General features: G+C 42.4%; 1 protein-coding gene across 1 annotated transcript in view; it reads left to right on the top strand.

Moving 5' to 3' along the window:
* The window catches only part of lamb4 (laminin, beta 4), a 50,251-nt gene that overhangs the window by 5,855 nt on the left and 19,630 nt on the right, over nt 1-24,766 (top strand). Inside the window, exons 8-21 of the mRNA XM_087844586.1 lie at nt 1,104-1,318; nt 1,918-2,038; nt 5,515-5,703; nt 6,950-7,105; nt 7,242-7,345; nt 8,716-8,795; nt 9,104-9,308; nt 15,447-15,584; nt 20,864-21,052; nt 21,155-21,267; nt 23,227-23,338; nt 23,571-23,751; nt 23,842-23,985; nt 24,079-24,310. Coding sequence (XP_087700712.1) covers nt 1,104-1,318; nt 1,918-2,038; nt 5,515-5,703; nt 6,950-7,105; nt 7,242-7,345; nt 8,716-8,795; nt 9,104-9,308; nt 15,447-15,584; nt 20,864-21,052; nt 21,155-21,267; nt 23,227-23,338; nt 23,571-23,751; nt 23,842-23,985; nt 24,079-24,310 — 2,179 coding nt within the window. The remainder of the gene's footprint in view (nt 1-1,103; nt 1,319-1,917; nt 2,039-5,514; nt 5,704-6,949; nt 7,106-7,241; nt 7,346-8,715; nt 8,796-9,103; nt 9,309-15,446; nt 15,585-20,863; nt 21,053-21,154; nt 21,268-23,226; nt 23,339-23,570; nt 23,752-23,841; nt 23,986-24,078; nt 24,311-24,766) is intronic.

Raw genomic sequence — 24,766 nt, 5'->3', positions numbered from 1 at the left:
TGCTCTGGGGCAACATCGTGAACGCTTCCTGGCCAGCAAGTGTAGATGTTAGTGAAACTGTTAGGAAGACAATGTTGGAGAAACGTGAACATTTTATTTGTACTGTATAATCTGCAGATTCTGACAGAAATCTGCAACTATCCTTTGAAGCACCGCTCCTCTAAACAGCAATAAGGATCATTACTAGGTCATATGTAAATAACAAAATAACTTTATAACTTAAAGCAAAATTGGGAAACGTAAGGTCTGAAACAAGTCTTTATATTAAGGCCATCAGTCAAACAATACTGTTGCTCTGGGTCTAAACAGAGCGCGTTGTGTGTGACGTCTTCTTTTCTGCATGCGGCCGCTTTGAGCGTTCACACTAGAGCGTGTTTGCTGTCACATTTTATTTGTCGTGTGAACGAGCAGACAAAAAAATCGGATTTGATCAAAAAATCTGAATTGAGCTTTAAGACCTGCAGAGTGAACGCAGCTTAAGGGGACCAATGCGCTGCGAACATTAGAGGAACTGCAGGTTGTAGTCTTTCACACATTTTTTTGCCTCAGGGGTTTACGCTCTTTAACAAGAGGTTGATGTCTAATGAGCCTCCAATAAATGTATCATTCACTAGCTGGGCCCACGTCGTTATTTGAGGTCTAACAGCTTTTTTTAAATAGATAATAGTGAATGGCTTAAACATGAATTGAACTGCAGTTTGGAGTTGAACTGGAGGCGGCTCCTAGCCTGGCAGATCCCTCATGTACTAATGTGAAGTGAAGAAGTGAAAGACTTGAAAAAGGAGAGGGAGAGTGGTGCACGAAAACGAGACAAAAGAGCTAGTAGAAATGTGTGTGTGTGTGTGTGTGTGTGGGGGGGGGGGGGGGGGGGGGTATATAGATAAGAGGAAGGGGCGTGTTTAGAGGCGTAGTCCCCCTCCTGAAATTCAGGAAATGTATCTCCAATTATGTTCTCTGCATATTCATCATTGGGAAAAACTTCCCGGCAACAGACTGAAGATAGACCCTAACAATGTGTACACAATGTGTCTGTCAAATGGAACATTTTAATGGAAATAAGGGAAACGTGTAAAACTGAATATTGTTCTGATCATCATCCTCAGATCTGACCACCGTGACAAACATTCGGGTGAACTTCACACGTCTTTTCACACTTGGTGACACACTGCTGAGTCGAAAACGCAGGAACCCTCAGGACAAATATTACTATTCTGTTTACAACATGGTGGTTCAAGGAAGCTGTTTCTGTAACGGACACGCCAGCCAGTGTGTGCCCATGGCTGGAGTCCACGGGGACGTTTTCACCCAGCCTGGCATGGTATGGAGTAGAGCCGGTCTGAAATTATTCGTCCTTCAGTGATTAACTTGATTATTTAAAGTGATTAGTGCTTCCCATCTGTTAGGATTAGTACTAGTACTTGTTTTTGTACTTAATGTTTTATAACAATGACGTATTGCATTATTGTGAAGCACTTTGGTTTTAAATGTGCTATATAAATAAATTTGTATTGTATTGTGATTTAATCAATGTTAACATGCTGGGTTTTTTGTTTTTAACAAACAGCTTTGAAAGGTGAATCAAGAACTTTAAAGTCAGTAAAAAGAAATTAAAGATGAAGGCAAAAATTGAGAGAAAAGATCATATGTATTTGGGCGGCTGTGGCTTAGGAATTAGAAAAAGTCATCAGGCAATTTTGTATGAGTGACCTCGGATTTCTGCTATCCACAAATCAGTGGTCTTGATTGAGTTGATAACCCTAACCCCTAACCCAGCAGGGGGAGACACATGGAGTCCTAATATAACCTCTGCACATTTTTAATCAAATGTGTGTATGCATCATTTTTCCCTCGACATCACACTGTATACACCTGAAACTGCAGTTGAGCTCAGCAGGTAAAGATATTTTCTGATTTCAGGTTCACAGACAATGTGTTTGTAAGCACAATACAGCTGGAGAAAACTGCGAGAGATGTCAGGATTTTCACAACGACTCCCCCTGGAAGCCTGGAGGAGAGGGTGCAGCAGACATCTGCCGAGGTAACTCAAATTGACATAAATGGATCACTTTTTAATGTTTTATTTAAAAAAAGATTGTTGGAAACATTGTCAAAAATATTTTTAGGTTTTTGGCTAATACACAAATGTCATTTTGATTCAGTTGTCAAACTGATGTTTGGAAATGTTTGCATATTTGCAAAGCCTGAACGTATTAAAAATAAGAAATCAACAGTTTTCCCTTTCAAAGAACATTTGCTGAGGCAGCAAAAGGTCAACTTCCTTCTGTAGAAGCTACGTCTGTATTACGGATTCATTTTAGATATCAGACTACCTCACATGATATCAAATTACAACTAGAGTAAGTAGTAAGTAGAATTGCTTACATTTGTGGATAGCAAATGATTATTAGGGATTTTCAATCATTCTTAAACACATTCCTTTGATGTGAAATGAAATTTTGCTGTCTGGTTAAAAGTCAATAGTATATGTCCACTTTAATGACTGAATTATTTATTTTGTTCTGATCTATTTTAGATCCAGACAAAGGTTAAATTAAAATAGTTGAAAGACACAAAACTAGAAGCTCAGGTAACGCATTTGATGGTTTTTGTCCCATTTTAAAATTGAATATCAGCACTTTTCAGTAACAATGAAAAATTCTGTGTGTGGTCATAGAAAAAGCTTGCACAATTTAAGCATGATTTAGACTTTCTACCACCTATTTTTTTTATTAATGTTATATAAAATAATATTAGTAAATTATAATACATTATTTCAGTCTGAATTTTTATTCAAATCATTTTAATTCTAATAAATGTGGTCACCTTGAATCAGAAAAGTAGAACATGAGCAGAGAAATTGTAGAGGGGGACTTTAAACAGGAAATAAGCAGGGGAGAGGTCAGAGCGGATTCAGCAGGTGGGGAACCTAAAATCAGCTGTAACGTCTCAGTGTGGGGAAAACAATCACAACCATTTCTGCTGAGAGCTTCAGTCCATTTTCTTACACAGCTGAATTCAACCAGATGTGAGCAGATGTTTCCTGAGCTGTCCTGGCTGAGTCCATCCTCTACCCTGACAGTACCCTGTTTATGCTGTATTTATATTACACTATAGAGTTGATATGAATTCAGTCAGTGAGTCTCTGCTGCAATTGATGGAAGCTAACTGTGACCATGATCCCACAGCCACTGTGCATCAGTCACACTGTTCTTTACGTTGAACCCATCACAGTGCAGCAAACTCACCTGTTCATCCTGCACTAACCTGCAGCCTTTAAATAACACAGTCTGCCTCAGTTTGTTTAGCAGCAGCTTTATGAACAAACATCATGTGTCACGTACAGATTCAGAGACATGAGGACTTCCATGTAGGGCTGCCACAAACGAGTATTTTGATAGTCGACTAATCAGATCATCATCCATTGGACGTAAAACGTACAGCTTATTGCACCAGCAGCATCTGCTCTTATATAACTATCATTAGCTTACAGCTTGAAGTGTTTAAGGTATGTGCTAACTAAAAATAAAGACAAGATGATAGTTTATTCAATTTTAATGAAATTTGCAGATTGTTTCGGTGAAGTTTAATAAACTCCTTGCTATCTAAAATATAACAGGACACCGGAGTAAATTCTCCAGCATCTCACACTTCTGATAATCAGCTGTCTGCTTGATGTTTATTCAGCTGTGTAAAAACTATAACTTTAATCTCAGCCAAACCGATTTACTCAGGAACAAATAAAATACTAAAAAAAAGCCAAACAATAACATTTTTAAGTTATCTAAGTGACTTATATATCATGTTTAACCTGAGTAGCGAAAGACAGCGGTGGGTTTGAAAATGATTTGCCAGAGTCCGGTGCTCTCATGGCTCTAGTTAGCCTAGCCCCCGGCTAGCTATCGAGCTAGTGGGTAACAGACGTCTCCGAAAACGTCGGAGCGCTTTTGAAAATATGTGGTGTCTTGATAAACTGAGCAGATATTTGAGGTTTACACAGCTACATTCTCGCCTGAAAATATGTTAAACGTTTATTTTGTGACCCAGAAAGAATAATAAGAGTAATATTAAAACTAACTAGCTGCCGCCATTGTTGGAAACTGAGCTGGGCCGCGCTATGAATTCTGGGACACAGCTTCTTCTTCTTCGGGGTTTAACGGCAGCTGGCATCCTTGTACATGCAGTGCTGCCATCTTCTGTTTCAGTCCGTTATTACACTCTTAAATCCTACTACTTATTCCTGCGTCTTTTGTGATCTTACAAAGCTTCAAACGACACCTCGACTATTAAATCAGTCGTCGACGATTTTGATAGTCGACGTAATCGTGACTAGTCGACTAATCGTGGCAGCCCTACTTCCATGTGAGCTTTAAATGAGGATCCTTCCTTTAACCTCTCTCCTTTCTCTCCTTCTTTTTTATCTGTCTCCATCTCTGAGTGAAATTAGCTCTCTGCCTTTTCTCTGCCATTAGAAATAAACCAGCTGGACCTTTGGCATTATTTATCGACATAAATTAATACAAATAGGAGGAATAAAATTCAGTAAAATTTTACACTCCAATCTCATTTTCTGGCAGAATCTTTGGAGTTTAAAATTATAAACCTATGACCATTATTGTCTACAAGGTTAAAATGTGAATGTTAAACAGAACTAGGTGGCTGGGCAAAAGGAACAATAAAGGATTGTATCAGTTTGGCCAGAAAACATCTTGATGATCCCCAAGAATTTTAGGGAAAATACTCTGGGGACTGACAAGACAAAAGTTAAACTTTTTGAAAGGTGTGCACCCCATTACATCTGGCATAAAACTAACAGTATTTTAGAAAAGCAACATTATAGCTTCAATAAAATATGGTGGTGGTAGTGTGATGGTTTGGGGCTGTTTTGCCTTCTCAGCACCTGGAAGACTTGCTGTGGTAAGTGTAACCATGAAATTTGCCATCTACCAAGACATCCTGAAGGAGAATAGCAGGCCATCTGTTCATGACTTCAAGCTGAAGCGCACTTGGTTCCTGTAGCAGGACAATAATCAAAACCCAGCAGCAAGTCCACCTCTGAATGGCTTAAAAAACCACTTTGGAGTGGCCTAGTTAAAGTCTTGACCTTAATCCAATTGAGATGTTGTGGCATGAGCTTAAAAAGGCAGTTCATGCTCCAAAAACCTCCAGTGTGGCTGAATTACAACAATTCTGCAAGGATGAGTGGGCCAAAGTTCCTCCACGGCTGTAAAAGTGTCATTGCCAGTTAATACAAATGCTTGATTGCAGTTGTTGTTGCTAAGGGTGGTCCAACCAGTTATTAGTCACTTTATCCCACAGGGCCATGAAGGTTTGGAACTGTCCCCCCCGTAATAATAAACCACTTCATTTAGAAACTGCGTTTTGTGTTCAGTTTTGTTATCTTTGTTTAATACTTAAATTTGTTTGATAATCTTAAACACCCCTGTATCTTGTTTGTTGACATGATTAATTTTTTCATTTTCCATACTTTAAAATGCTGTTTTCTGTCTTTCTTAGCATGTAATTGCCACAGTCACTCGGACTCGTGTCACTTTGATGCAGCTCGTTACGAAGCGACTGGAGGTGTGAGCGGCGGTGTGTGTGATGACTGCGGCAACAACAGGATGGGGCCTCAGTGTGAACAGTGTCAACCTTTTTTGTATCAGGATCCGCAGAGAGCGAAGGATGACCCACAAGCCTGCATACGTAAGCTTTTATTATTATTTTACTTTTTGAATATTCATGCTCTCACTGCTCCTGTAGAAATGAGTCTCACCTTTTTCTGTTTCTATTATTTTCTTTCATCGCTGAAGTGGTGCGGCTGGATGTTTGTCAGAATGCAGCTATTTATGGGATATTACTATGTTAACAGTAATGTCTGAATGTCAAACCCAGTGATTTATGACTTTTACCAACATGGTGCAGTAACAGTCTCCATTAACTCAGTGAAAGCTGACAGTAAAATATGTTTATAAATTCTGAGCTACACTGGATAATTTATGTTATAAAAATACGCTCTGCCTCTATTTTTAACTGCTACTTTGTACTGTCGTTGTTGAATGCTGGTTATTCATAAAATAAACAAATGACTCATTTGTTTCTAAATTAAGCAGTTGTTCTGGTAGTCTAAGGATCTTGGAAAGAAAAGCGTCTGGAATTCGTTAAGTTGCTTGAAGACATTTCACCTCTCATCCGAGAAGCTTCTTCAATTCTAAGGTCAAATGGTGGAGAGTCCCAGAGTTCCTCCATTTGACCTTAGAACTGAAGAAGCTTCTCAGATGAGAGGTGAAACATCTTCAAGCAACTTAAAGAAGTCCAGACGCTTTTCTTTCCAAGATCCTTAGACTACGATGACCTGGATGACTGAGAACCTTCACAGACAGTTGTTCTGGTAATTAAAGCTCAGCAAGTTTGTGGCTGATGGAGTCGTGCTTGGTCCATGAATTTGACTTGGTCCATAAGCTGTTTTCTCATCAAATGGGCTCCTCACCACAGCCCATAATGACCCTTAGGCCAGTGTCTCAGTGGACCGATAAGTCCACTCCTGGCTCCAGTATAGCACTACATTTCTGATCAAGATGGCAGTAGATTTGGGTGTAGGGTTTTTTCAGTTTATCACAGCTATGGTATTATGCATAACTTTTGTCGCAAACAGAATGTGTGCAATTGCCAATTTCAATCACAGTAGTAGCAGACTGTCTATCTGTAGTTGATGGCACAATAACTACAGCCACTGTTTATGTTGATATGACTGTAGCCTCAGGAGGAGAGTGATTACCCAACACAGCCCCTTGTTTCTCAGGGAAGCTGTCTCATAACAAGATGATGATTATTGTATGGTCTTTAATTTATAATGTTGTTTTGGTCCTTTAGAAATAAATTTGCATTGAGTGAAATGACGTAACAGCTTTGGGATGATGATGTCATACCATGTAATGGTGATGTGTTTCAGCATGTAACTGCGATCCAGCTGGTTCACGTGGCGGCGGTCAGTGTGACGCTCTGAGCGGTCAGTGCGTATGCAAAGAAAATGTGGAGGGTCAACGTTGTGATCGCTGCAAACATGGCTTCTTCAGCCTGAGGCAGGATGACCCCACGGGTTGTCAGGGTGACCAAATAACTTTATTTGTCCTGTTGTCATTCTCAACAAAGGAGCTCCTGCTTGTGTGTATATGATGATTTCAACAAGCTGAAGGTATGAGCGTGACAGAAACTTTCAGGCTGACTGTGTGTGTGTGTTTCAGCGTGCAGGTGTCATCCTTTGGGGAGTGTTGGGTCATGTGATCAGCTAACAGGAACTTGTGAATGTGACCCAATGGCAAGTGGACCGCTGTGTGATCGGTGTCTGGTAGGCCACATCTGTAAAATAAGTAATTTACTCTTTAGCTTCCTTTCATCCTCATTAAATTTAATTGATAATAGAGCTGGGAAATAATTCAAACAAATAATAAACCCGACCTAAGGAATATAATGTACACAGATAGGTAATCCCAGGATTCAAGTGCCTGTGTCCTGCCTGTTTTAGATGTGCCCTTGATCCAACACAGCTGATTTAAAGGGCTAAATGACTTCTTCAGCATGTCTTGAAGTTCTGCAGAGGCCTGGTAATGAACTAATCATTTGATTCAGGTGTGTTGACCAGGATGAGATCTAAAACCTGCAGGACATTGGCACTTGAGGCCTGGCGTTGCCTACCCCTGTACACTGTTAAGTGCTGATTTTTACAACCAAACAACCTCTGGCTAAGCAGATGCCACAACACAGAGGAACTACCTGATTAGGCCAGGACGCTGCAGTCTATTTACACCTACAGGCCAGTGGACACTCTTTCAATGGTGAGGATGTATCCTGGACAGGGAGGAACGCTGGTTTGAGCATGGAGTCAAGGAGGCCATTTACAAAACTGAGCTCACAGCCCATTGTTCATTCAGTGGTTTTAGTTTTAATCATTGTGCAGATGAACTGCTCATAAGGTTGGAAACCTGCAATCAGCTGAGACTGAGAAGTCACATGATGATGACGAAATGTGTCTCCCACTGAAAACATTTCTATAGTTGGTGGACGCCATGGGATTTTCTGGGACTTGGAGATGGCAGTCATAGAAAATAGAGTGGTTGCTGTTGAAACTGCCCCTAGTCATAAAAAAGAGAACTGTGATACACAGCATCAACAGGCTTAAGAGCGCTGGCAGTTAAAGACTGCACAAATTTTTTTGTATACAATATTAAACCCAGTATTTAGTTTCCTCATCAGTTCCACAACACAAGTAATAAAATCTCAAATTTCATCTAAGAAGATACTGAAGTACTAATAACATCAGTTACTGTTATGTAGTGAGCATTTTCCGTCCCGGATGTGGTAACACGGATGTAGGTAGTGATAACAATGGAAAATCAAAATATCTGAATCACATTAAAACTATCTAATAAATATAATGCTGTGGTCATTCCTGAAGCAGCAAGAAGAAGAAGAACAAAAACTGTATGATTTGAAGGCACATAAAAACTCATTCAAACTCTGCAAGCATTGTCTGAATTTTCAAAATAAATGATGAATGAGTTTTAAAGCATAAAACAGTGTTTAAGTAAACTATATTTTGTCCTCAGTTTGAACTGATTGCCTGGACACAGTGATTCTAAAGAAAATATCATAACATTTTAGCCACTCTGAGTGAAAAAAAAGTCTAATTTTAATGTCTTTTAATGTGTTTGTGTTCAGCCAGATTTCTGGGGTTTGGGAAACTCTGTGTTCAGATGCTCACCTTGTAACTGTGATATTGGCGGAGCTCACGGCAGCACGTATGTTTTCTTTCTGTCTTTATTTTGTGTGTGACATAATAAAAAGTATTGAATAAAGATCAACAGTCAGTTTGATCTGAATCACAGATTAGTTTGAGAAAGAAGAAAAATTAACAGGAAGCACCAGAAACCAACTGAATACCAGTAAAATAATCAGAAAAAGTCAGTTTATTACCTTATAGGTATGGTACGCTGTTGTGAGCTGGAAATGCATCATAAAAGCAGTAATTAGACTCTTAATAACTGACACCATAGAGCCTCCAGTGTGTCACTTCCTGTCTTTTTGGGGGGATTTCCTGTCCCATCAGGTGTTCTCCAGAGGATGGACAGTGTCGCTGTTTACCCAACATGATTGGTCGGCGATGCTCTGACCCTGCACCTGGGTACTTCTTGCCTCCACTGAATTATTTCCTCTATGAGGCTGAACTCACTTTCCCACTGCTAGGAGGAAGGTCTTCTACAACTCCTCCTCCATCGCCGCCTTCTTCTGCTGGTCCATCATCATCTTCTCTGGTGTGTAACAGATGACAAGCCACCTGACACAGAGCTTGGAAAGAAAGTGAATGGAGTGGATGGATGGATAGATAGATAGATAGATGCAGCATTTTGTGAGGAAAGTTGAGAGACATGTAAAGAAGGTAACTAAAAGGAGTATTCAACTCACAATTCTATGTCAACTATTGCAGATAATTTAAAATAAATTTTTAATATCGTGTACATTTTAGCACAACATGGCGGTGCACATAGTCGCAGTTGCTTAAGGGCCCCCAATTAGGTGCTCTTCTTTTTCTTTTTGTTTCCTTTTCTTTTTCTTTTGTTTCCCTTATTGCATAGCCAAATTCACCTTAAGTCATTGGGAATTATACAACATCAGTTATGACAGCCAGAACCCCGTTACCAGCGATTATCAGTGGATCAACAACATCCCAGAGAACTGCCTGCAGTGCTAATAACAGCAGTCTACATACCACCAGACGCTAATGCTAGCACAGCCCTTGCCTACCTGAACGACACGATCTCCGAACAGCTACGGACATATCCAGAGGAAGTACACATCATCGCAGGGGACTTTAACAAAGCATGCTTAAAAACTGTGCTGCCTAAATTTGTATAACATGTGAAATGCCCCACGAGAGGGAAAAACACCTTGGACCATGTTTACTCAAATATTAAGCAAGCCTACAGATCTGTTCCCCTCCCCCACCTGAGTATGTCCGACCACCTCTCCCTGCTTGTTGTCCCGGCATACACACCACTCAGGAAAAGGACAAAGCCCACCATCAGAAACATTAACACCTTTCTAAGGAAGCTCTGGCTCAGCTGCAGGACTCTTTTGCCCTCACAGAGTGGCATGTCTTCGAACATGGCGACCTAGAGACCCACACATCTGCAGTGGTGGGTTATGCACTGCATGGACACTGTCACCACGGAAAAGTAGGTCCAGGTCAGCCCCAACTGTGAAACCTGGATGACAAGTAAAGTTCAGGAATTGTTAAAGGCACGCAACTCTGCATACAAATCTGGGGAGCACGATATGTATATCAGAGAAAGAGCAGACCTTAAAAAAGGCATCAGAGCAGCAAAACCGGACTATTCAAATAAACTATCAGATCACCTCTCAGACAACAACTCCAAGAAGGTATGGGAGGGCCTGAAAGACATCACCAACTACAAAGGCAATGGGACAAATACAGATAACATGGACATCTCATTAGCAGAGGAACTTAACCGCTTCTTTACCCGCTTTGAGAGAACTGTAGACACGCCTACCATGCACACCGCTCTGCCACAGCCTTCTCTGAGCACAGCCCTCACACGTTTACTCTTCAAGAAAACTAGGTTCGCAGAGCAGTACCAGAGAAAAGCTGCTGGCCGAGATGGAATACCTGGGAGTATCCTCAAAACCTGTGCCGACCAGCTGGCTCCTGTTTTCACCAGACTATTGAACCTCTCCCTGTCACATGCCACTGCCCCTCATTGCCTGAAATCAGCAACAATAGTTCAGAGTCCACCACCATCAGTGTTCCAGTGGTCGCAAAGTTCTTCAAGAAGCTGGTCTTAAAGCACATAAAGGACTGCATCACACCTAGTTTGGACCCCAACCAGGGTCGGCAACCCTGGGCACGCGTGCCACAGCTGGCACACTAAGGGTTAACTGATGGCACAACCATAGCTGGACTGGCCATCGGGCATATCGGGCATTTGCCCGGTGGGCCAATGGTGAATTTAGTTTTTATGGGCCAATGTTTTTTTGTTTGTTTGTTTTAGTTTTTGTAACGGTATAAACAATGAAAGGTGGTGTATTGGCCAGGTGCTGGCCGATGTGTAAAAATAGCTCAGTTGAAGTTATGAACTGTTTCTGAGAGACAAATAACACCAGGATACTTTTCTAAGCACCTGACACCTGGTAACTGTGCAGGGGCGGGACTAGCAAAGTGTTGCCAGGGGGCCAGGCAGGGCATTAACAGGGAGAGGGGGGCACATACTCTTCTTTCTTATTCTCATTAAAAATGTCTCGCTTTAAGTTTTTATCTGATGGAAAATGTATAGAAATCATACCAACAAGACTGTACATCACTGTCACAACAGTGTTTGTTTTCATTAAAAGGCTTTATGATTTTTCCTACAATACCTGGGGGGCTGGTCTCTAGTTAAAATGCCCGGGACGATTTTTTTTGTCCCAGTCCAGCCCTGGGCACGACACGCAGCGAATTAATCTGAGAAGGTGCATTAAAAAATAAATGGCCGGGCCAGCGGTGCACATTGCAAATTAACTAGCATAGACACATTAGTTGTGCCGCTTCACCAGGTTCAACTTGTAATTGGCTAAAAATAACTTAGCCTACCAGTGAGAGGGACGTTGCTAGCTGGCAGTTTTTTCAAGCAATGTTGAAATTTCTACATTCCAACACTTCGAATGCTTCAGGAGCTCGACTCTGTGAGGGTCAAAGTTTGCAGAACTACGAACGCAGCTGAAATCCATAGCTGTGCATGTTCATGGAGCTTTTTCACCTGCTGGACATCACTCCCAGTCAAGTTTTACTGTCTTCAGAACATTGCAGAGGCCTTATTGACAGTATTTGGCTCTACATGTCTGTGTGAGCAGATTTTCTCTCACACGAAGAGTGTCGTGAGGTAGCCATCTGAATGCTGGACACTCATAGACCCGTGTCGCTGATTGGAAGACCAGAGATCACATTAACATGTTTATCCCTGTATTAACAAACATGCCATATTGGCCCAGTTTATTTTTCTTATCATTGTTGTGAGGAGACCATAAATAGCATTTATGTTTTCTTTTGTACAGTTCATTTGCTGTTACGGAGTTCTTGTTATGGATAAAAAGTGTCTTTTTTTGTTTCATAATAGCTGATAACTATTCGCTGATAGCTGCCAACATCTGCGAACAAATACAATTCTATAAAGTTGTTCTATATAGTGTGTAACTGTCAATATAGAGCATTATTAAATTTATGGCTAATGCAATCATACAGCACACTGACTTCTGAGGACATTTTAGATGGCACTCATCATCTGAAAGGTTGCCGACCCCTGCTATAAGGCAAACAGGTCCACCGAGAAAGCAATTTCCACTGCCCTCCACTCTGCTCTGCATAACCTGGAGAATCCTGGGACTTCAGTAAGGATGCTCATTATTGATTTCAGCTCAGCCTTTAATACCATCATCCCAGACATTCTTATAGTCAAGCGGGTAAACTTGGACTTCCCCCTTGGTACATGTGCATGGTTCAAAAACTTTCTCACAGACCAATCACAAAGAGTCAAGGTTGGCAACCAGAGATCATCCACCAGCACTGGCTCACCACAAGGATGTGTGTTGTGTCCACTCCTATACACCATCTACACCAGTGACTGCACCCTCACACATCCCTCAACATCATCATCAAATTTGCAGATGACTCCACTCTGATGGGGCTCATCACCAATGATGACGACACCGCCTACAGAGATGAGATCCAACGTCTGACAGAATGGTGTGACTACAATAACCTAACCATAAACACCAGGAAAACCAAGTAACTGGTCATGGACTTCTGCAAGAAAAAAAACTCATCCCCCTCCCTTATCCATAAAAGGTGACCACATTTCCGAGGACCTATACTGGACAACTAACACATCAGCCCTGGTGAAGAAATGCATGATGCAACCATACTGTCCCAATGCAATGTGTGCACATGTGTGTATGTGTGCACAGGTCTATGTTTGCGATCGGGAATGAAGGATAAAAAGCGCTGCCGTAAAGGCTAGTGTAGAAGCACAGAAATGACGGCTCACTTGACCGCGGTCTGAATTTTAATTGAATTAAAGAAGTTCAGTCACTTTCATTCCAAGCTCCTTAGGCTACCATGACCTGAATGACTTAGAACCTACACAGCTATAGTTCAGTATTAATATGTGTTTATCTGTAAAATTGTCTTTTTACAGTGCATTCAGCAAAGTATTCACAGCATTTTGCTTGTTCTACATTGTGTAATGATACAGCCTCAGTCTAAAATTCATTGCATTCATTTTTTTCAACTCATAATTCTACACACAATACCCCATAGTAGCAAAGTAAAAAAGGTTTACTCGAAATTATTGCAATTTCGAGTAAAGTTTTCAGGCCCCTCTTCTGTGGAAACAACTTCCAGGTTGGATTCAGGAGACAGTGCTGTGGAGCAGGCAGGATAAGGGACCCAAATGCAGGACTCAGAAATGGAAAGTTAAACTCAGAGCGCAGATTTATTACTGGGAAAACTCTTCATAGAAATGAACTCAATCAGAAACACAGAAATAGACACTAAAGTGTGCAATGGAACCTGAAACAAGAAAAAAGGAAATGAACCAGAACTAAGAGCAAGGATATTTACAGGAACACAAGGGGTGAAAACACGGCACAAAGAGAGTGTCCATGAAGGTTAACATCGCGACAATAAGCAGGGGTAGACTGAGGACTAAAATACACAGGTAGGATGATCCTACCTGTGTAGGAGGATGGATTAGGAAACAGGAAGAAACACAGCTGGAACAAATCAGATATAATGAGATGAGAGAAGGCAAAACTAAATGCACTAGTGTAGGAGCAAGACTATCTAAATAAAACAGGAATTACGCCATGTACACACAGACATAGACTCAGAGATACAAGCTTAAAGCTATGATAACACTGACACGGTACAGAGGGAACATAAGGACGTGGGACCAGGACAGGCACAGAAATACAGACTTGGTACTCAACTGAGGGAACACAGAGTACAGGGACAGGAGTGACATGAGACACGACTGACTGGGAAACAAGAGAATAAATACAAGGACAGAACTAAATCTAAGAACTAGAAATCACAAATCCAGAGGAACTAGAGATCAAGAAATACAAAAACAGAAACCAAAAGCCTAACAGTCATGAACCATGATGAAATCAAAAATAAAAGTACAAAACTCAAAACACTGGGTCACCCTGAGACCTCCCTTAGTTATGCTCTCTCAAGCTCCATCAGCTTGATCTGGGAGCATCAGTGCAAGGCCATTTTAAGATTTCTACAGAAATGTTTATTTGGGTTCAAGTCTGAGCTCTGTCTGGACTACACCTTTCTTATCTTGGCTGTGTGCTTAGAGTTGTTGCACTGTTGGAAGATAAACCTTCGTCCCAGTCTGAGGTCCAGAGTGTTCTGGAGCAGGTTAGGATTTTAAGGATATCACTATACATTGCAGCATTTATCTTTCCTTCAACAATTACTAGTCTCCTAGTTCCTCCTTCTGAAAGTCATCCCCATAGCATGATTCTATACCGTGATTCCCTGTAGCAATGGTGTTGAGCGTATAATGCGCCGTGGCTGGTTTCTTCTAGACGTGATGCTTGGCAGTCAGGCCAAAAAGCTCAATCTTCATTTCCTCAGACCAAAGAATTTTGTTACTCATGGTCTGAGAGTCCTTGGTATGCTGTTTAGCAAACTCTTGAGCCTTTTACTGAGGAATCTCTTCCGTCTGGCCACGCTACCATACAGGTCTGATTGGTGGAGTGCTGCAAAAATGGCTGTCTTTCTGGAAGGTTCTCTTCTCTCCACAAAGCAACCATGGAGCTCTGTCAGATTGAGCATTAAGTTCTTGGTGACCTCTATAAGTAAGGACTTCTAGCCCGTTCCTTCAGCTCCCTAACCGTTTGCTGAGCAGCCAGCTTTAGGAAGAGTAATGGTGGTTCTAAACGTCTATTTATTCAATTCAATTCAATTCAATTCAATTTTATTTATATAGCGCCAAATCACAACAAATGTCGCCTCAAGGCGCTTAAATGTCGCCTCAAGGCGCTTAATTTATGAATAATGCAGGCCGCTGTGCTCATTTGGGATCTTCAGAAATGTTTCTGTTCCAGATCCGTGCCTCAATACAGTCCAGGCTCAAAGGTCTACAAACAATTCCTCCTTATAGCTACATGTTATTTGTTTGTATTTTAATTTTTAATAAATTTGCAAGACTTTCAGGGAAACTCATCTTACTTTGTCATTATAGGGTATTCTGTGTAGAAATTCAAGGTGAAAAATGATTTTAATCCATTTTGGAATAAGGCTCTAATATGACAAAATGTGGAATAAGTGAAGCACTGTGAATGCTGTCCACTTGCACTATATAAACAGTATCTGTGTGTGTTTTCAGCTGAACCCAGGAGGGTTACCTCAGTGTGAGCAGTACTTCAAAGAGCAAGGTTTTGACACTAAGTTCCAAAATGGACGAATTATTTTAGTTCGGCGGGCTCGCCAACTTGCCCAGCAACAGAACATGAGAAAGAGATTGGTGAGATCCATTTTCTGTTACACTTTGATGCGTTGATCATTTGGAGACTATAGGTTGTGTCTAAATTCAGGGGCTGCATTCTTCCAAGGCAGCGAAGGCCAGAAGTTCAAGGCTATGAACTTGGACGGTCTAGCCTACAACATGGGGTTCCTGTTGCCTGGCAACCATGACAGTAGCAGCTACTGCTGTGGTGGTCAGCATGTTCAACAGAAATACAGAAAATCTTTATGTTATTGTTTTTTCATCTGCATGTGAATCTGGGCACTGAGTGCCCTTAACCAACAATGAATCTAAGTTTAGCTAGTTTGCTGGAGTAGAGCATGAGACTAGTCTCATTTCATTTTGACAGTACAAATATAATAGGTCTCATCAAGCATTTGGTAACTTGCAGGATGAAAGCACAATTTTCTTATTAGAATCATGGGACGTACTTTCATTTTAATCAGAGAGAAAAAAACTAAGAGAAATGGGAAACAGGACATAAGCTCAGGCGGTAGAGCAGGTCATCTACTGATCGGAAGGTTGGTGGTTTGATTCCTGGCTTCCCCTAGTCCACTTGCCAAATATCTTGGGCAATATACTAATCCTAAATTGCTCTTCGATGCATCCATTGGAGTGTGAATGTTAATTAGAAAGCACTAAGAAAATATGTGAATGCACAAGTTGTGTAAAGCGCTTTGAGTGCTCAGAAGAGTAGAAAAGCGCTATATAGGAACCAGTCCAGTCCATAAGATCGGCATAAATGTTGGGCTTTATAACAAAGGTTCAGGTTATAACTAACCAAAGTTTGCATGACCCGATTAAGTAGCAATATCACTAACGTCATGTAACTTAGATGAAGGTTAGCTAAGTTTGATGTTGTCAAAGGAGCTTGCAAAGAAAAGCGTCTGGACTTCTTTAAGTTACTTGAAGACGTTTCACCTCTCATCTGAGAGGTGAGAACTGAAGAAGCCTCTCGGATGAGAGGTGAAACGTCTTCAAGTAACTTAAAGAAGTCCAGACGCTTTTCTTTGCAAGCTCCTTTGACTACGATGACCTGGATGACTGAGAACCTTCACAGACATAAGTTTGATGTTCTAAGATTCTTTGGTATGCTAACATTTGTTCCACTAGATATTTGGGTGAGATAAAAAACCCAGTACTCACTTTTATTTATTTATTTTATTATTTCTGGACTGCTTTGCTACAACCGTTTGCCATGTTTTTTTTTCCAAAAAATTGCTTGTACCTTAGACCCACAATGAATCCTGGATTCAAACACCATGTTAAAACATAAGATCGTCCATAAGTGCACAAAGTGCAGAAAGTTCTAGGCCATAGGTCGATGATCGATTTTGTAATCGTATCACCAGACCTGCGGCCATGTGTTCTGGACCCTCGGGTAAAGAGAGGGGCTGAGCTGCTAACTGATCACCACCTGGTGGTGAGCTGGATCAGGTGGCTGGGGAGGACATTGGACAGACATGGCGCAGCTAAAGGTATAGTGAGGGTGTGCTGGGAATGCCTGGCTGAGGCCCCCAGTCCGCGAGATCTTAAACACACACCTCTGGCAGAGCTTCAACAGTTTTCCAAGACAGTCTGGGGGCATTGAGTCCAAATGGACCATGTTCAGCACCTCCACCGCCAAAGCTGCTGCACTGCGCTGCGGTTGGGGCCTGTCATGGTGGTAACACCTAAACCAAATGGTGGACATTGATTGATAAGATTTTCACAATTCCGATTCCATTTTTGAGTCTGTTTAGCGATTCGATTCTTTATCGATTCTCTTATCGATTCTTATTTTTTAAAAAGGAGAACACTAAGGTCGATTAGCTTAGAACTTTGTTTTATATCTTCTCTAAGTAAGAGTAACATGGCCTTACAAACCCAACAGTGAGATCTTAAGAGATCCAGCCTACGGCTCTTCAATGGGGTGTCACAGGGTGCCCAGGAAAAAAAGTGTAATTGTAAAATAATAAAATAAATAACAAAGTATAACACAAATTATTCTGTAGCAATTACACAAGAATATCCAGTAATGTCCCTGCCTACAATTAAACACATTCACTTACCATAAATCGGGGGCATCTGCTGTGGCAAATGGCTGCAAGCCTTTGACCACAAACTGAGTCACTGCTCGCTGACATTCGTCTATCCTGCCTGAAAGGAGACGCTACCGGTAGACTGCAGCGAGAACTGCCAGCATCTGAGCCAGACTCTGTCTGTCTGTCTCATCATGGTCACCTAAATGCACAGTAATGGCAGGTTTTGTAATAAGGCAGATCGCGCTAACATAATATGCACTGTTAGTTGATTATTTACCTGCCGCATTAACGGGAGAGGACGTGCAAACGTTACCGCTGCTGCTGGGTTGAGATTCACGAGTGGAATTAAAAACACGACATTCATTTGAGGTCATCGCGTGTTTTGTGAGCAAATGCTTTTGCATATTCGTAGTGTTTATTCCCTTAAATGAAGTGTCTACTTTACAAGTATTGCAAGTTGCCCTGTTGTCATCCGTTCTCGTAAAGTATAACCAAACTTTTGAGTGTTTGAGCCGCTTAGGCGCCATGTTACCTGCCAGGTAAATGACGCTCCACATCGTGGTGACGTCATTCGGGGCGACTGGAATCGATAAGGGAATCATTTGCAAAAATGGCAAACAATTCCAAGGAATTGAAACAGTGGGAACCGGTTCTCAACAATAACCGGGCTTTGATACCCATCCTTAGACACCAGAGGTGAAGGGAGCCACCCGGCTGAAGAAGGAGTCCTATTGAAGGAGTCCTTGGTTCGCCTGTGGGACTTCGGAGGCAGCTGATATGTACTAGTGGTGCAACTGATCACGGTTGATCAGTAATCCGAACCGATCCCACTCCACGCTTCGGCACCCACGTAATCCGAAGATTCGAAAAAGAAGGAAAAAAATTATGTGTATGGTGCGTCTGTCAAGTGATAGTTATGGCCAGTGCTAGTGGTCCAGGTGGAAGTGCAGAGGAGTTTTCTATATTTAAGCAGCCCTTTGCTGCCCAGTCTGATCGGGCTCAAGCTATTACAAAAGCTATTGGGGTGTTTAGCTGCAGACGGGAGGCCATATTCCGTTGTGCAAAACAAGGGGGTTAAACTATGATGAACGTGCTTGAGCCACGCTATGATATCCCATTGCACGTCCACTTTAGTGGCAAGATCGTTCCAAGCATGTATGAGCACGAAAAGTTTAAAGTTATGGCTGAACTGTCCCAGGCATCTTCTGTTGCCCAACTTCAAACGGGTGGACCTCCAGGGCAACGGAAAGCTATGTGACCGTGACAGCTCATTGTATCACAGCGGAGTGCGATATAATGAGCGGTATGTATTATTGTAGGGTCTACCTTACAATATAAAGTGCCTTGAGGGGACTGTTGTTGGGATTTGGCACTCTATAAATAAAATTGAATTCAGTGGTAGATACAAAGCCCTATACTGCCCTATATTGAACCATATATTTTTTTAATGATTACGTGGAATGAGTCTTGAGTTGAATGTTTTTAACAGGCAAAAAAACTTCAATAAGTGAATAAGTAAATGTTAAATTTTTGTCTTTTTTCTTTTTTTGCTGATCTGAAAATTGATCCGATCCGTGACTTAAAACCGTGATCCGATCCGAACCGTGAGATTTTTGATCCATTGCACCACTAATATGTACTGACAAGCCAAGCGGAACGCGGCTCAGCCGGCTCAGGAGTGAACAGCGGTGCTCTACCTGCACTGTGTATAGTGCAGGTGGAGTGCTGCTGACTTCGACTGAGAAAATTGTTGGGCGGTGGAAGGAATACTTTGGGGACCTCCTTAATCCCACTGGCATGTCTTCTGTGAAGTAAGCAGAGTCTGGGGAGCGGGACGACCTACCAAGGTCCGTGGGAATGTATATGCCAGGGTGTTGGAAAGTATTCAGTCTGTCCTTCAGTCAAACCAGATAAAGGAGGAACAATGCGGTTTTCGTCCTAGTCGTGGAAAACTGGACCAGCTCTTTATCCTCTCAAGGATACATGAGGGTGCATGGGAGTTTGCCCAGCCAGTGTTTTGGCTGTGGGCATTCGACCGTGTCCCTTTGAGTTTCCCATGGGGTGTTCTCCAGGAGTATGGGGTGTTTGGCCCATTACTACAGGCCATTCAATCCTTATACAACCATTGGAAGAGCTTGGTCTGCATAGACGGTAATTAGTGGGACTCATTCCCAGTGGGTGATGGACTCCGCTAGGGCTGCCCTTTGTCACAGATTCTATTCAAAATTTTTATGGACAAAGTTTCTAGGTTTAGCCAAGGGGTAGAAGGCTTTCACCTGATGGTCTCAGAATCTCATCTCTGCTTTTTGCGGATGATGTGGTTCTGTTGGCTTCATCAGGTGATGGTCTCCAGCTCACACTGGAATGATTCACAGCTGAGTGTGAAGTGGTGGTAATGAAAATCAGCACTTCCAAGTCTGAGGCCATGGTCCTCAGCCGGAAGGGTTGGGGTGCCCACTCCAGGTCAGGGACGAGTTACTGCCCCAAGTGGAGGAGTTTAACTATCCTGGTCTTGTTCACAAGTGACAGGAGAAGGGAGCTAGAGATCAACAGCCAAATTGGTGTTGCAGCTGCAGTAATGCAGGCACTGTACCAGTCCGTTGTGGTGAAGAGAGAGCTGAGTTTAAAAGTGAAGATCTCAATTTACCGGTTGATCTACGTCCGTACCCTCACCTATGGTCACAAACTGTGGGTAGTTACCGAAAGAAAGAGATCGCGGATACAAGTGGGAGAAATGGCCATCCTCCGAAGGGTGGCTGGCCTCTCCCTTAGAGAGGTTCAGCCATCTGGCAGGGGCTCAGACTAGGGATGCTACTCTTCCACATCGAAAGGAGCCAGTCTAGATGGTTCAAGCATCTGACAAGAATGCCTCCTGGGCGCCTCTTGGGTGAAGTTCCATCAGGAGGAAGCTTGGGGGCAGACCCAGGACAGGCTGGAGAGATTATATCTCTTGGCTGACTTGGGAATGCCTTTCTGTTCCCCCGGATAAGCTGGAGGAGATAGCTGGGGAGAGAGGTCTGGGCTTCTCTGGGACACAAAGGATACACCGGACCGTCCTTCAAATCCGGGGAAAAGGAGGACGCATTAGTGGGCCGCATTTGGAGCAGCCTTTGGTGTGCTGTGATATAGTCGTCCCACAAATGTGGTCTCCAAAGGATGCAGCCCCTGAATTTGGAAACAGCTCAACTCATATGTTTCAGCTAATCAGATCGTCCTCTTTCCTCAGTGCATCTGTTGTTTATTTCCATCCAGCAGCAAACCAGCATACCTCTGGTCCCTGGTTACACCCTGCAAATTATTCCCCGTCAAAGGGCATCTCACCAGCCAGTAACCTGGACTGGCCTAGGATTGGTCAGAGTGTTCGAGGGGGTGGGGCTTAGATTTACTGTGGACAACCTCCCATCTTCGACTGATTACCAGCTGGCGATTTCCTATGAACCAGAGGTGAGGGGATTTTGAATGGTAAACTTCATGTAAATGTACATGTTTAATAAAATTGACAGAATTGTCTTTCTATAACTCATGTCAATTTATTATTTTCTCTAGTCGGCATCTGATTGGATGGCTATAGTCAGTATCGGCAAAGTGTCACCAGGCGATGGTGGCTGCAGCAGCAATCCAACAGGAAGTAAAACTGTGATTCTACCTGGAAACTCCAGGTGAGAATCAAAAAACAGGGCATCTATTACATCCATGAATGTCACATGACTATTGTTATAATTTCACATCTGAATAGTGTTGTGGCAGATTTCTAATGTGATATGATTAAATATGTGATTAAATCATATCCTTACTAGTAAGATTACTATACACCAACGACCACCTTAACTCAAAAACACAACTACTTCAGGCATAACAGCCTGATTGTTTAATCAGTTGTCATCTGCATTCATTCGCTGATCGCTCTTGGGTGGTGCAGAGTCTGCTCTGCAGTCGCTGAGTTGGAGCTTGGCACGCCCTTGTTGGAGGAGGGTGCTCTTTTCACCCCTCACTCTCTCGTTCCAATGCAGCTGTAGGTTAAAAGGGCAGAGATCATCTGACACCCCGTTGTCTTCCTCAGTGTCTAATGCAGAGATCTTTAACCTTTATGGTTATTTCTGTGGTTCTGGAATCTTCTCATGATGACTAGTAGGGCCCCAAACCGCACGACCTTTGATCTCAACCACTGCCTGGGCTGTCAGCTGTGCTATGAATGATCCCTGCTTCTCGCTGGGTCTCTGAAGACTTCTGATCAGCACCCAGTCTCAATCTCAGTCTGGAGATTCCACCCTTGGGATGATTTCTTCCAGCAATACTCTGGCTACTGCACCTGTATCTCCTTACTAGGAGGAAAAACCACAACAAGGTGCAATTTCTCACACTAGGATACCCAAATTTGTTGAGTTTCTAGGACCCTGCATCTACTTGTTGCAGTAATAAGTAACCAAGGCTTTTCCCATCTGTCTGGTTGAAAACCCTGCCCAAATCAAAGCAGCTCACCGTTGTAACTCATTTGCACTCTTGGAACTCTTGGTTCATTAAAAAATTCCTGCATGTGTGAGTCGCTGAAGCACACCTTGCGGTTCCCCCTTTTTTAGAAAACAAAGGAACGGTGGGACTGAGGCAATTTTACCTCAGGATGGCCAGTCACTGTGTGCCCGTAGTTCAGCGAAACTCACCGGAGGAATCCTGCCTGACAACGCCAAATTGTTATGGAAAATTTAACAATAACCTGCAAAACACCCAGTGAGCTTGATTTGAAGTGGGTTTAATAAACACATATGGAGAGAGCATCCTAGTGAAACACCAGGACCATCTCTGAATTGTGGCCACCGCCCTTACATCATATATACAGAGACACAGACAAAGAACATCCACAAACTCTCACATGTTGGCCCCTCTCACGTGGAGCTGTACCTTCTCCCTCAGAGAGAATTATGACCTTGTTTTCTGCTTGGCCGTCACCTAAGGATTTACATCCCTGATAAGCAGAAGGAGTCCCACTATCTGTTTAACAGCCTCACTGTGTTAACGTTCCACATGCATGTAAACTATGGACAGGAGTGCTCTTACTATAGTAAAGTGAGAAACTATAACTAATGTGATATGATTAAATATGTGATTAATACATGAGAAAAGAAATCTGCCACAACACTGTTCAGATGTGAAATTAAGCAGGTTCTTTGAAACTAGCAAATTGTACAGGATATTGTACAGTCTCTGTGTGAGTTGTTAACAGAGGCCATGATCAGGTGGTCTGTGGGTGACATCATGTTTGTGGCTGAGGCAGCAGGCTCTGTGTGTATATCAGTGACAGGGCGTAGCTGCATGTGTGTGATGATTTAATAAACTTTGCAGCACTTTGTTGTCAGTCATAGTGCAGCTTGTGAACCATACCAGGATGTACAGATGTTCAACAGAACATCTATAAAACGACAGCAGACAGCCAGCAGCTACAGCTAACGCACATGAGCCAAATGTTGTGCCTTTGTACTCCTGGTTCCACATACAGAGACATTCTTACACATTTTTATTTATGTGAGCTCCAAGGTTCTCTGAAGCTTTAATAGTGTACTTGTGTCAGAGATTGTGTCTCAGTAGCAGCAGTTTTTGTTTGTTTTTTCTGTTTGTTTTTCCAGACGAGGTATTCTGGACTCTTTGCTATGTCTAAATGCTGGAGGTCAATATTTTGTGGATATCACCTTTTACAAACAGCCCAGATCTGATAGTTCACACATCCTAATTGACTCGGTAAGGAGGTCTTCATCTATTCAGATAAAGTGATTGACATATTCCCTGAAATCCTCCTACCAACAGTAACTGTCCAATCATAGCTGAGGAATACAAGCGCACTCTCTGTGCAAAAATAAATTTGGGAAGATTGCATGGTTTCAATTTTCAATTTTTCTCTTCAAAATTAAATGATGGGATGTGTCTATATGAGGTGATTTCTACATGTTTAATCATGCCCCCCTTTTTTCAGATTAGTCTTTTTAATAGAATCGGGTCAGTCCAAAATTTCTGCTCTCAGAGCGACCTCGACACTTTTCACCAGTTTCACTGTACTGGATTGGCTGTCAAGCCTGGCCCTCAGGAGTCGCTACCTGAAGTCTGCGAGGGACTCATCATGAGCCTTTCAGCACAAATCCACAATGGAGCTGTCCGTAAGTAGTTGGACTGAGATGATCCAGGACTGAGACAATGGAAAAGATGAGTGTTTCATATGTTTATATCTGCGTTTTACCTGTGGTCAGTTTGCAGGTGTAATGTTATTGGCTCTACTGGACCATCCTGCAGTAAACTGGGTGGGTTTTGTGACTGTAAGGCCAATGTGATTGGTCGTTGCTGCGATGCCTGTGCCCCAATGACGTTTGGCTTTGGACCTGAAGGCTGCAAACGTAAGAAACCCAAACCAGAGGGGAAACACTGCCTTTCGTTTTCTCCCTGAGCGTCTGACAGTTGATTCACAATGAATTCTCACCTTTTTGCAGGATGTGATTGTGACCCCCATGGCTCTGTGTCAGAGCTGTGCGATCAGGTCAGCGGTCAGTGTGCATGCCGTTCAGAGATTACGGGTCAGCGCTGCAAACGCTGTCAGATGGGATTCTGGGGATTCCCTTCATGTCGATCGTGTGAATGTAATGGGCTATCAGAGGTGTGTGATGGATTTACCGGAGACTGTCTGAACTGCAGGGAGCACACTACTGGACCCAGCTGTGAAAGGTTAGTCACTGACAAACAATGGACTGTGAGGTCAGGTCCTTAATCATTAATATGCAAAGTGTCATGATCAATGGCCATGAGTCCCATTCACAGAGAGTTGGGGAATGGCTGCAATCACAGCATTGTAAGATGGTGACAGATGTACCCTTAGGCCCCCTCCTCGAGTCAGAGATGCAGTACATACTATACTCCATAAAGGTGAAGAACAGAGAGAATTAGACAAAGGGCTGGGTTTTCAGTTTTCAGCTATGCAGCTTTTATCTGCAAGCAGATGCAATTTCAAAAAAGGAACCTTTGTTTACTGTAACTCAGCTGGGTTTTTTCAGCTGAAAATTTCCCTCTGAAAATGTCTTTGCTACGTCTCTGAGTAAATTTATTTAAATTAGATTTACTCAGGAAATAAGTGTGCCAGTACTTACTGCTGAGGGTCGGTACCTGTTCAGGTAATCATGATAA

The sequence above is a fragment of the Neolamprologus brichardi genome, chromosome 7, assembly GCF_056152115.1.
Source record: "Neolamprologus brichardi isolate AB-2024 chromosome 7, ASM5615211v1, whole genome shotgun sequence".
NCBI lineage: Eukaryota > Metazoa > Chordata > Actinopteri > Cichliformes > Cichlidae > Neolamprologus > Neolamprologus brichardi.
Note: the sequence above shows the minus strand (reverse complement) of the source record. Positions and strands in the feature narration are given on the sequence as shown.